We start from the raw sequence: 12,753 nt of genomic DNA, 5'->3' as shown, positions 1-12,753 counted from the left end.
TTCCGAATGGAGAATTGGCTTTGAAACAAGGCCGCTTTTCTTTTTTGTCTTCATTTGTTGACAAACATCACACATTGATAAATAGAGGTATATCATTTCCTTTGTGATATTGGCACACTTTTTTGATGTCTCAACTAACATCTTATCGCTACCACCATGACCCACAGCTACATGAGCTGCGTCAATCACATCATAAAGTTCATCACCTGGAGCAAAGTATTTTATATTCCCTTCACACCGAACAATGAGTTTTTTCGCATCTCCAATTTCCAAAATAGCAAATCGTTTCAGTCTTATTTTTTGTAATGATGTCCTTTTTTAAAACTTTTCCGTGTCTTCTACTTGTTTAACAACATCCGCATATTCGTCTACTGATAACACATTATAATGAGAAGACTTTTTGTTTTCACTCTGCCAAATTTCCTCCAGAAACTTTTCTCCCCACAGCTTTTGATTGGCTTGTCTACTACACGAAGGCTCATCAATGATGAAACGCCTCACAATAATTATGTAAGGTTATAATAAAATCTTTTAAACGCCACCAGCAGCTTAACACGCGCACTCGTCGATGCAAAATACCGTTCAAAACAAAGAACAGTGCGAGCGAAGAGCGGTTGAGAGGCGCGAGGGGCGAGCCAGAGATGATTCGGGGATTCCCCGTTCGTACAGGCAGCGACACGCGTTTCGACTAGGCAAAATTAGTTCGAACTAGGACGTACCAGTTTATCCTAATGCATGTAAATTCTAACTAGGATAAACCGGTTCGACCTAGGCTAAACTGTTTTACCCTATCGGTAACAGGATGAACGAGCTTGACCTAGGCGAAACTAGTTCATCCTAAAATCGGGTTTGGCCGGTAACATATGTATTTTATCAATGTTTTTCACTGAGTGCGTGCTTCTTCAATTTGTATACAGGGAGCGAAAGGCTATTTACAATTTGTACAGAAAGCAGATGGCAGTTATAAGAGTCGAGGGACATGAAAGGGAAGCAGTGGTTGGGAAGGGAGTGAGACAAGGTTGTAGCCTCTCCCCAATGTTATTCAATCTGTATATTGAGCAAGCAGTAAAGGAAACAAAAGAAAAATTCGGAGTAGGTATTAAAATCCATGAAGAAGAAAAAAAAAACTTTGAGGTTCGCCGATGACATTGTAATTCTGTCAGAGACAGCAAAGGACGTGGAAGAGCAGTTGAACGGAATGGACAGTGTCTTGAAAGGAGGGTACAAGATGAACATCATCAAAAGCAAAACGAGGATAATGGAATGTAGTCGAATTAAGTCGGGTGATGCTGCGGGAATTAGATTAGGAAATGAGACACTTAAAGTAGTAAAGGAGTTTTGCTGTTTGGGGAGCAAAATAACTGATGATGGTCGAAGTAGAGAGGATATAAAATGTAGACTGGCAATGGCAAGGAAAGCGTTTCTGAAGAAGAGAAATTTGTTAACATCGAGTATAGATTGAAGTGTCAGGAAGTCGTTTCTGAAAGTATTTGTATGGAGTGTAGCCATGTATGGAAGTGAAACATGGACGATAAATAGTTTGGACAAGAAGAGAATAGAAGCTTTCGAAATGTGGTGCTACAGAAGAATGCTTAAGATTAGATGGGTAGATCACATAACTAATGAGGAGGTATTGAATAGAATTGAGGAGAAGAGGAGTTTGTGGCACAACTTGACTAGAAGAAGGGATCGGTTGGTAGGACATGTTCTGAGGCATCAAGGGATCACCAATTTAGTACTGGAGGGCAGCGTGGAGGGTAAAAATCGTAGAGGGAGACCAAGAGATGAATACACTAAGCAGATTCAAAGGGTGTAGGCTGCAGTAGGTACTGGGAGATGAAGAGGCTTGCACAGGATAGAGTAGCATGGAGAGCTGCATCACACCAGTCTCAGGACTGATGAACATAACAACAACAACATTTTAAGTAATTGTACCAAAGTATTTTTACTGATACCGTATCTTGTATTTCTCTAGTAGATCCTTTGAAAATGTCGTGAGGCTGAAACACGTAAGGCAGTGTAAAATTATTAAATACATTGGCCATAACTAATAGCAGTTTTTGAGCCCTAATCATCGTTTACAGTTATCATTCTTAGTTTAAATATCGTGGCCATATTTCGTACATTTAATCTCGGAAAGCGATACAATAGCTATGGACTTACTGCTAATACGAAAAGCATGTAACTGCAAGGCACTAGCTGTACACACTGATGCCAGGATTCTAAAGGCAGTATATTTATGTGCTCATTCCATTTAAACTGGCAGTCAGTATTGGTCCCAAAAGATTGTGAGCATCACGATCTACGAGATCATCTCCTACAATTAATTCGACAGTAATCTTTTGTCTTCAAACAGTAATTCCTGCTTTTTGTGCGCTTTTTATTCAATGTTCTTCTATTGCTTGTTGACCAACCCTTTGATTACTCTAAAAGGAGATCAGGTGCTTTGTCAGTAATTGCAATGTTGCTGTCATCTGCGAAGAGAGACTGGTGTGCGGATGCGTAAGGGAGTACTCTGTTGTGTTTTTAATTGCAGCTTCCTTTTTTTTCAGGAGATGTTTTTGAAAACTACTGGGACAAAACTGAATCTTGGCCTGCGGCGCCTGTCGATGATCTTCACAATGGCGGTGCCACTGGTCGTGGCCCTGATAGTCATGGCGGAGCTGTTTATATTCAGCATACCGCTACCGAGTCTCACTGTTGCCTATACCGTCACCGTCAGCATGCTTGGGGACCACGGCATTCTGTGGGTGCTGCAGTGCGCTGCCATCTGCCGGTCGTCGCAGTTAATAAAGGATTGTCTCAAGTTGGTAAGTTGAGCTCGCGCGGCAGGTATATTGTTTATGTGAATGTGTGGTGTTTGTTCAATTGGACATGCCCGCAGCTGTGATACATTATGTGCCTCGCCCGTTCATCCTGTCAATGGGCAGGTGGCCGCTCCTTCAGCAAGGCCCGAGCAGGCACACGGGAGCAAAGGCTTGCTGGTTATTGGGAGCTCCAACGTCAGGGGGGTGATGGAGCCCCTTAGGGAAATAGCGTACTGGGCAGGAAAGAAATCCAACGTGCACTCGGTTTGTCTGCCGGGGGACCTCATTCAAGATGTGGAGGCGGCCTTGTCTGCGGCTATCGAGCGTACGGGGTGCAGCCGTCTGCAAGTATTTGCTCACGTCGGCTCCAATGATGCCTGTCGCTTGGGCTCTGAGAGAGAAGGGACTGTTGATGTCAGCTGCATCAGGACTCTAGAGGAATCAGCGATCACAAGTGAAAAGATGTGCCGAACAGGGATTCTAACACAGGATCGCCTCCTTTCTAGGCAGTTGCGTTAACCTCCGCGCTACCCGAACACAGTGTTCATCGCAACTGCGGAGACTGTCTCGTCAGGCCTCTTGGCCAACCCACACTCCCATCTAGTGCCACCTATCCAGACATCTACATCTACATTTATACTCCGCAAGCCACCCAACGGTGTGTGGCGGAGGGCACTTTACGTGCCACTGTCATTACCTCCAAAAATCAAATGGCTCTGAGCACTATGGGACTTAACCGCTGAGGTCATCAGTCCCCTAGAACTTAGAACTACTTAAACCTAACTAACCTAAGGACATCACACACATCCATGCCCGAGGCAGGATTCGAACCTGCGACCGTAGCGGTCGCGTGGTTCCAGACTGTAGCGCCTAGAACCGCTCGGCCACTCTGTCCGGCTGTCATTACCTCCCTTTCCTGTTCTAGTCGCGTATGGTTCGCGGGAAGAACGACTGCCAGAAAGCCTCCGCGCGCGCTCGAATCTCTCTATTTTTACGTTCGTGATCTCCTCGGGAGGTATAAGTAGGGGGAAGCAACATATTCGATACCTCATCCAGAAACGCACCCTCTCGAAACCTGGACAGCAAGCCACACCGCGGTGCACAGCGCCTCTCTTGCAGTGTCTGCCACTTGAGTTTGCTAAACATCTCCGTAACGCTATCACGCTTACCAAATAACCCTGTGACGAAACGCGCCGCTCTTCTTTGGATCTTCTCTATCTCCTCTGTCAACCCGATCTGGTAAGGATCCCACACTTATGAGTATAGGTCGAACGAGTGTTTTGTAAGCCACCTCCTTTGTTGATGGACTACATTTTCTAAGGACTCTCCCAATGAATCTCAACCTGGTACCTGCCTTACCAACAATTAATTTTATATGATCATTCCACTTCAAATCGTTCCGTACACATACTCCCAGACATTTTACAGAAGTAACTGCTACCAGTGTTTCTTCCGCTATCATATAATCATACAATAAAGGATCCTTCTTTCTATGTATTCGCAAAAAATTAAATTTGTCAATTAAATTTGTCTATGTTAAGGGTCGGTTACCACTCCCCGCACCAAGTGCCTATCCGCTGCAGATCTTCCTGCATTTCGCTGCAATTTTCTAATGCTGCAACTTCTCTGTTGAAAGAATAGGCACTACGCATTCATATACCTGATTTGCCCCAATGAGCAACTAATCCACCTTCTTCAGTGCGGATGCACAATTGTGTCTGACCTCCTGTAGGAATCTCGAAGTAGCGAGCGTAGAGAACATGGGCAGGGACTTGCGGATTGGAGGCGCTAGGTGGTGAGTCAGCTGTGAGGCGCGCTGAGGAAGTCCGCGCAGTGGCAATAAACACTGTGATCGGGTGGCGCAGTGGATCCCGAACCCAGTCCGGCACACGTTCACTCGTCGCCGCTGATTCGACGTACAGTCCCGATGCAGTTGACGTCACTAGTCAGTTCCATCTCCTTTCCTTTTCTCCCCTCCACCTTCAATTTACAGTAAACTGTTGCCTTTCTACACTGGCACTAGTGGAAATGGCGTAACCAAAATGTACGATAAATATTGCTGGTTGCTGAAAGAGTGGTATAACAAATATTGCTGCTCTAACCTTTCTAAGCCTCCGATTGTTTTTTGTGACTGACGTGAGTACATGAAAATGTCTCTTCAGAAAAATGACTCTTTTATTCAAAATTGTGACCCAAGAAATAATTCACAACCCTTTCTGACCACAGTTTCATCAACATATTCCAGAGTAGGCGATGCTTACATTGCGTAATTCGAAGAAATGAGGGTAATAATGAATGTTTGAGTGAATTTAAGATCACAGTTACTTCTAGAAAGTTCATAACCTGGTCGGGTGAACATGTAATTGTAGGCAGACCTACAAGGGTGTGTCACTCACTGATAGCCTATTACTTATCAACACAACAATCTGAAAAATACGAACTTTGGGGACATGTTCTTACACCAAAATAAGAAGAATATGTCCAAAAATCCTTCGTTTTCAAGTTATTAAAGTTTACAAATGATTGGAGATCATCAACACATAAAATTATAATAAATGCTCGAAATGTCCCCCTCTTGCTTCTAAATACACATGCACTCGTCTAATCACGGACAGTCGCACCCTATCAAATACTCTCTGATGGCTTCGAATGATTTCAAAGGCTTTTATGAGACTAGAGTTTCTGGCTTCAGATGGTCTGCTGTATAGAAATATGTGTAAGATGCCCTTGTAGATAATAATCCAAAGGATTGAGTCCGGAGAATGTGATAGAAATGGTCCGTCCTCCTCTACCTATACGTATGTCATAGCAGATAACAGCCACTGCATCCCTAACACCGAGACTGAAATGTGCTGGAGCTCAACTGCACATAAACCAAATGTTTCTTCTTTTTTGCTTGGGCACATTTCTAGTAGGTCTTGGAGGGCGTTCTGAATGAAGTCCATGTATCCAGAATGAGATTTTCACTGTGCAGGGGAGTGTGCGCTGATATGAAACTTCCTGACAGATTAAAACTGTGTGCCGGACCGGAACTCGAACAAGGGACCTTTGCCTTTCGCGGGCAAGAGCTCTACCAACTGAGCTACCCAAGCACGACTCACGACCCGTCCTCACAGCCTCAATTCTGCCAGTACCTCGTCTCCTACCCTCCAAACTTCACTTCTGCGAACATTGCACAACTAGCACTCCTGGAAGAAAGGATACTGCAGAGACATGGCTTACCCACAGCCTAGGGGATTTTTCACTCTGCAGTGGAGTGTACGCTGATATGAAACTTCCTGACAGATTAAAACTGTGTGCCGGACCGAGACTCGAACTCGGGACCTTTTCCTTTCGCGGCCAAGTGCTCTATCACAGGCCCGCGAAAGGCAAAGGTCCCGAGTTCGGGTCTCGGTCAGGCACACAGTTTTAATCTGTCAGGAAGTCCATGTAGACTGCACATGTAAGACGTGCTGGGAGAATGTATGGCCCTCCCAGGCAACTGCCGATAATTCCAGCTCACACAGAGATCTTAAACTGATGCTGATGTCTAGTTGTACTATAAGACGAGGAATATGATCGGTCAACATGGGTTGGTTGTGGAAATCTGTCATTCCCTCTCTTCGAAACTTTGGTTCATCTTTAAACAAAACTGAAAAGATAAAGAATGGAATGGCAGTTTGTGCAACAATCATGGATGATCAGCAGGCATTAGGCTCTGCGGACACTAAAGATAATACGGATACGTGAACTGCTTGTGAATTATCCTCCATGCTGAAATCGAAGATGTATCATATGCCATGGCCACATGTCTTGCGTTGATACCTGGTGCTTCTTCGACAGCCCATAGAACATGCTCTTTCTGGTCAGGCGTACGAACAACACTTGATCGTCCTCGATCTGTAGTCTGTGGTGCTACGAATCCTATTTCGGCAATGCTATGAAACACAAATCCAAAGGATGAATGACTCGGCCGTCTTCGCTCTGGAAACAGCGTCTGATATACACTCCTGGAAATGGAAAAAAGAACACATTGACACCGGTGTGTCAGACCCACCATACTTGCTCCGGACACTGCGAGAGGGCTGTACAAGCAATGATCACACGCACGGCACAGCGGACACACCAGGAACCGCGGTATTGGCCGTCGAATGGCGCTAGCTGCGCAGCATTTGTGCACCGCCGCCGTCAGTGTCAGCCAGTTTGCCGTGGCATACGGAGCTCCATCGCAGTCTTTAACACTGGTAGCATGCCGCGACAGCGTGGACGTGAACCGTATGTGCAGTTGACGGACTTTGAGCGAGGGCGTATAGTGGGCATGCGGGAGGCCGGGTGGACGTACCGCCGAATTGCTCAACACGTGGGGCGTGAGGTCTCCACAGTACATCGATGTTGTCGCCAGTGGTCGGCAGAAGGTGCACGTGCCCGTCGACCTGGGACCGGACCGCAGCGACGCACGGATGCACGCCAAGACCGTAGGATCCTACGCAGTGCCGTAGGGGACCGCACCGCCACTTCCCAGCAAATTAGGGACACCGTTGCTCCTGGGGTATCGGTGAGGACCATTCGCAACCGTCTCCATGAAGCTGGGCTACGGTCCCGCACACCGTTAGGCCGTCTTCCGCTCACGCCCCAACATCGTGCAGCCCGCCTCCAGTGGTGTCGCGACAGGCGTGAATGGAGGGACGAATGGAGACGTGTCGTCTTCAGCGATGAGAGTCGCTTCTGCCTTGGTGCCAATGATGGCCGTATGCGTGTTTGGCGCCGTGCAGGTGAGCGCCACAATCAGGACTGCATACGACCGAGGCACACAGGGCCAACACCCGGCATCATGGTGTGGGGAGCGATCTCCTACACTGGCCATACACCACTGGTGATCGTCGAGGGGACACTGAATAGTGCACGGTACATCAAAACCGTCATCGAACCCATCGTTCTACCATTCCTAGACCGGCAAGGGAACTTGCTGTTCCAACAGGACAATGCACGTCCGCATGTATCCCGTGCCACCCAACGTGCTCTAGAAGGTGTAAGTCAACTACCCTGGCCAGCAAGATCTCCGGATCTGTCCCCCATTGAGCATGTTTGGGACTGGATGAAGCGTCGTCTCACGCGGTCTGCCCGTCCAGCACGAACGCTGGTCCAACTGAGGCGCCAGGTGGAAATGGCATGGCAAGCCGTTCCACAGGACTACATCCAGCATCTCTACGATCGTCTCCATGGGAGAATAGCAGCCTGCATTGCTGCGAAAGGTGGATATACACTGTACTAGTGCCGACATTGTGCATGCTCTGTTGCCTGTGTCTATGTGCCTGTGGTTCTGTCAGTGTGATCATGTGATGTATGTGACCCCAGGAATGTGTCAATAAAGTTTCCCCTTCCTGGGACAATGAATTCACGGTGTTCTTATTTCAATTTCCAGGAGTGTAGAACTGAAGCCTCACGTGCATTGCCATTCGCTTGGCCATACATAAAAATCGCATATGCCTACTCACGAAATGAGTATCCTGTCATATTTGAAAGGAGCACTTTTAGTTAACTCACGCCAGTAGCACTTGCACACAAAGGACACACTGAAGACAGACGAATGGCGAATGTAAACATGCTCTTCGTACAGTCTTGGTCTTTCACTCGTCCATCAATATGGAGGGCGTGCTGGCTTCCCTGCAGGAATGAGATGTAGCCAAAGCCTGTACGAAGAACATGGATTATGATCTACCTCACTGAACTAAGTCAGTTTGGACGTAACTAAAGACATATTTAAGAACCTGGAACATTGCAGACAAAATATTACGGAAAGCTGAAAAATGGATGCAGCAATCTTATTACATTTTTCGTAGTTTGTAGCCTGAGAACGGCCATCAGAAAGTAACCTCAAATTGAATACCGACATTCTTTGAGATAACTGAGACACTGTTATAGTTATATTACACAAAAGAAATTTTTTCTTGTCGTTTGTTATCGGAGTACATCGAAAAAGTTTAAAGAAAGGCAGCATGTTTTGTATTATCGCGAAGTATGGGAGAGATTGTCACAGAAATGATACAGGATTTGGGATGGACATCATTAAAAGAAAGGCGTTTTTCGTTGCGACGGAATCTTCTCACGAAATTCCAATCATCAACTTTCTCCTACGAATGCGAAAATATTTTGTTGACACAGACTTACATAGGGAGGAACGATCACCAAGATAAAATAAAGGAAATCAGAGTTCGTACGGAAAGATATAGGTGTTCATTCTTTCTGCGCGCTATACGAGACTGGAATAAGAGAGAATTGCGAAGGTGGTCGACGAACCCTCTGCCAGGCACTTAAATGTGATTTACAGAGTATCCATGTAGATGTAGATGTAGATGTAGATGGAGACTGTCTGTCTCTCTGTCGGTATAAGACCCCTTTTTTCTCATAAATGGATAAACATATCAAGTTGAAATTTATATCACGTACTAAGGTCTACGTTCCCTTGATTATGTAAAAAACTGAAGCTTCTAAGTGAATGGAATCAAAAGATATGGCCGTTTATTGCCACATATTTCGACACTCGCAAATTCGCTGATCATAACTCCTCATTGACCTAGAATCATGAAATTTGACAAGAACCAAGGTTTCACAGTACAAGTAAATGGAAAAATACGAAAATTGTGAATCTGTAATTATATCAGACGAAAAAAAATTGTCATTTGCAGTCTGCCTGTGTCTGTTCGTTTGTCTCTTAAGGATCCTTTTTGCTCAGAAATGGGTATACGTATTAAGTTGAAATTTATGTCACATACTATCGTCAATTGTCACTTTACGGTGTAATAAATGTAAGCTTCTAAGTCAATGCAGCTAAAAGATACGGCCATTTATGTCACATACTTTGATGCTCACAAACTCACTCATCAAAACCTACAGGGTATATCTCGTTACTTAGAATGATGCCGGTCGCTGTGGCAGAGTGGTTCTAGGCGCTTCAGTCGGGAACCGCGCTGCTGCTACGGTCGCAGATTCGAAACCTGCCTCGGGCATGGATGTGTGTGATGTCCTTAGGTTAGTTAGGTTTAAGTAGTTTTAAGTCTAAGTGACTGATGACCTCAGATGTTAAGTCCCATAGTGGTTAGAGCCATTTGAACCATTTGAACTTAAATTGATGAAATTTTCTAAAAAGCAAGGTTTGGCAGTACAATAAAAGGAAATGTCCGAAAGTTATTCATTCGTAATTACATCACACGAAATAATATTTCTTTTGTTATTTGTTATCCGACTCAAAACATGGAATTAAAACATTCTCGAAAGTCATAGAATCTCTAGGACCATTATATTACCAGTTTCAACGTCAATAACAGGCAAAAATCGTCGAGATCCTGACCCTGAAGATAAGATACAGAAATCAGGGCTCGTGTGGAGGTATATAGTCGTTTTTCCTCACTCTGTTTGCGAGTGGAACAGGAAAGGAAATGACTAGTAGTGGTACAGTGTACACTCCGCCACGCACCGTACGGTCGCTTGCGGAGTATCTGTGTAGAAGTAGATGTAGATGCCCTGAATGGATGAACTGTGTATACAGGGTGTTACAAAAAGGTACGGCCAAACTTTCAGGAAACATTTCTCACACACAAAGAAAGAAAATATGTTATGTGGACATGTGTCCGGAAACGCTTACTTTCCATGTTAGAGCTCATTTTATTACTTCTCTTCAAATCACATTAATCATGGAATGGAAACACACAGCAGCACAACGTACCAGCGTGACTTCGAACACTTTGTTATAGGAAATGTTCAAAATGTTCTCCGTTAGCGAGGATACATGCATCCACCCTCCATCGCATGGAATCCCTGATGCGCTGATGCAGCCCTGGACAATGGCGTATTGTATCACAGCCGTCCACAATACGAGCACGAAGAGTCTCTACATTTGGTACCGGGGTTGCGTAGACAAGAGCTTTCAAATGCCCCCACAAATGAAAGTCAAGAGGGTTGAGGTCATGATATCGTGGAGGCCATGGAATTGGTCCACCTCTACCAATCCATCGGTCACCGATTCTGTTGTTGGGAAACGTACGAACACTTCGACTGAAATGTGCAGGAGCTCCATCGTGCATGAACCACATGTTGCGTCGTACTTGTAAAGGCACGTGTTCTAGCAGCACAGGTAGAGTATCCCGTATGAAATCATGATAACGTGCTCCATTGAGCGTAGGTGGAAGAACATGGGGCCCAATCAAGACATCACCAACAATGCCTGCCCAAACGTTCACAGAAAATCTGTGTTGATGACGTGATTGCACAATTGCGTGCGGATTCTCGTCAGCCCACACAAGTTGATTGTGAAGATTTAGGATTTGATCACGTTGGAATGAAGTATCATCCGTAAAGAGAACATTTGCACTGAAACGAGGATTGACACATTGTTGGATGAACCATTCGCAGAAGTGCACCCGTGGAGGCCAATCAGCTGCTGATAGTGCCTGCACGCGCTGCACATGGTACGGAAACAACTGGCTCTCCCGTAGCACTCTCCATAAAGTGACGTGGTCAACGTTACCTTTTACAGCAGCAACTTCTCTGACGCTGACATTAGGGTTATCGTCAACTGCACGAAGAATTGCCTCGTCCATTGCAGGTGTCCTCGTCGTTCTAGGTCTTCCCCAGTCGCGAGTCATAGGCTGGAATGTTCCGTGCTCCCTAAGACGCCGATCAATTGCTTCGAACGTCTTCCTGTCGGGACACCTTCGTTCTGGAAATCTGTCTCGATACAAACGTACCGCGCCACGACTATTGCCCCGTGCTAATCCGTACATCAAATGGGCATCTGCCAACTCCGCATTTGTAAACATTGCACTGACTGCAAAACCACGTTCGGGATGAACACGAACCTGTTGATGCTACGTACTGATGTGCTTGATGCTAGTACTGTAGAGCAATGAGTCGCATGTCAACACAAGCACCGAAGTCAACATTACCTTCCTTCAATTGGGCCAATTGGCGGTGAATCGAGGAAGTACAGTACATACTGACGAAACTAAAATGAGCTCTAACATGGAAATTAAGCGTTTCCGGACACATGTCCACATAACATCTTTTCTTTATTTGTGTGTGAGGAATGTTTCCTGAAAGTTTGGCCGTACCTTTTTGTAACACCCTGTATACATAACTAGGTTTGTTCGGACCTCAGTGGGCGAGTCTTAGTCGGTCATTACCATGAACTAACCATACGTTATCAGTTTTCCCGTGCTAAGGAGTGTCTTTCTTCCCTTATGCTTCCAACTATGACTGTGAATGCAAGCGATCCATTTGGGACACAAGCCACTGGAGCTGCAGCCGCCCCTGTTGGCAGACGCTGCGCCGGAAGAGCGGCGCGGTGAGCCTGCGTACGCTGGAGGCGCTGTGGTTGCGCCTGTCGCGGCTCTGCACGGCCACGGCGCAGGCACTCTCCGCCGCGCACCTCCTCGCCACGAACATCTGCTCCATCGTCTTCCTCATGAGCGCCTACGGATTCCTCATCAGCTTCGACAAACCCGACCTGCGTCTCATCGCCGGTGGTCTCGGCGCCTACGCCCTGTTCAATGTCATCTACCTGGCCACGATCTACAATACCGGCTACAGTGTTGTCGTAACGGTACGTTCGCCTTAATGTAACCGTGTTCATAACTATAAAAGAACGAAAATCGTGAAATATACGCAAGAGATCAGGATGCACTGTCACTATGAATGCCTACCTCTATCGGCAAAAACGGAACCCTTATACACTGAAGAGTCAAAGAAATTGGTACACCTGCCTGTTATCGTGTAGGACCCCCTGAACACGCAAAGTGCCGCAATGCGAGGTGGCATGGACTCGACTAATGTCTGAAATACTGCTGGAGGGAACTGACATCATGAATCCTGCAGGGCTGTCCATAAAACCGTAAGAGTACGAGGGTATGGAGATCTCTTCTGAACGTTGCATGGCATCCTAGCTGTGCTCAATAATGTTCATGTCTGGGGA

The 12,753-nt window shown here is 46.0% G+C and overlaps 1 protein-coding gene across 2 annotated transcripts in view; it reads left to right on the top strand.

Annotated features, from left to right (window-relative positions):
* Window positions 1–12,753, top strand: part of LOC126259943 (gustatory and odorant receptor 24-like) — a 184,831-nt gene that overhangs the window by 99,695 nt on the left and 72,383 nt on the right. For both annotated transcript variants that reach the window (XM_049957045.1, XM_049957043.1), the window contains exons 4-5: window positions 2,553–2,810; window positions 12,103–12,384. In XM_049957045.1, the coding sequence (XP_049813002.1) occupies window positions 2,553–2,810; window positions 12,103–12,384 (540 nt within the window). The remainder of the gene's footprint in view (window positions 1–2,552; window positions 2,811–12,102; window positions 12,385–12,753) is intronic.

Source organism: Schistocerca nitens, chromosome 5 (genome assembly GCF_023898315.1).
Source record: "Schistocerca nitens isolate TAMUIC-IGC-003100 chromosome 5, iqSchNite1.1, whole genome shotgun sequence".
NCBI lineage: Eukaryota > Metazoa > Arthropoda > Insecta > Orthoptera > Acrididae > Schistocerca > Schistocerca nitens.
This window is presented reverse-complemented; position numbering and strand designations above follow the sequence as displayed.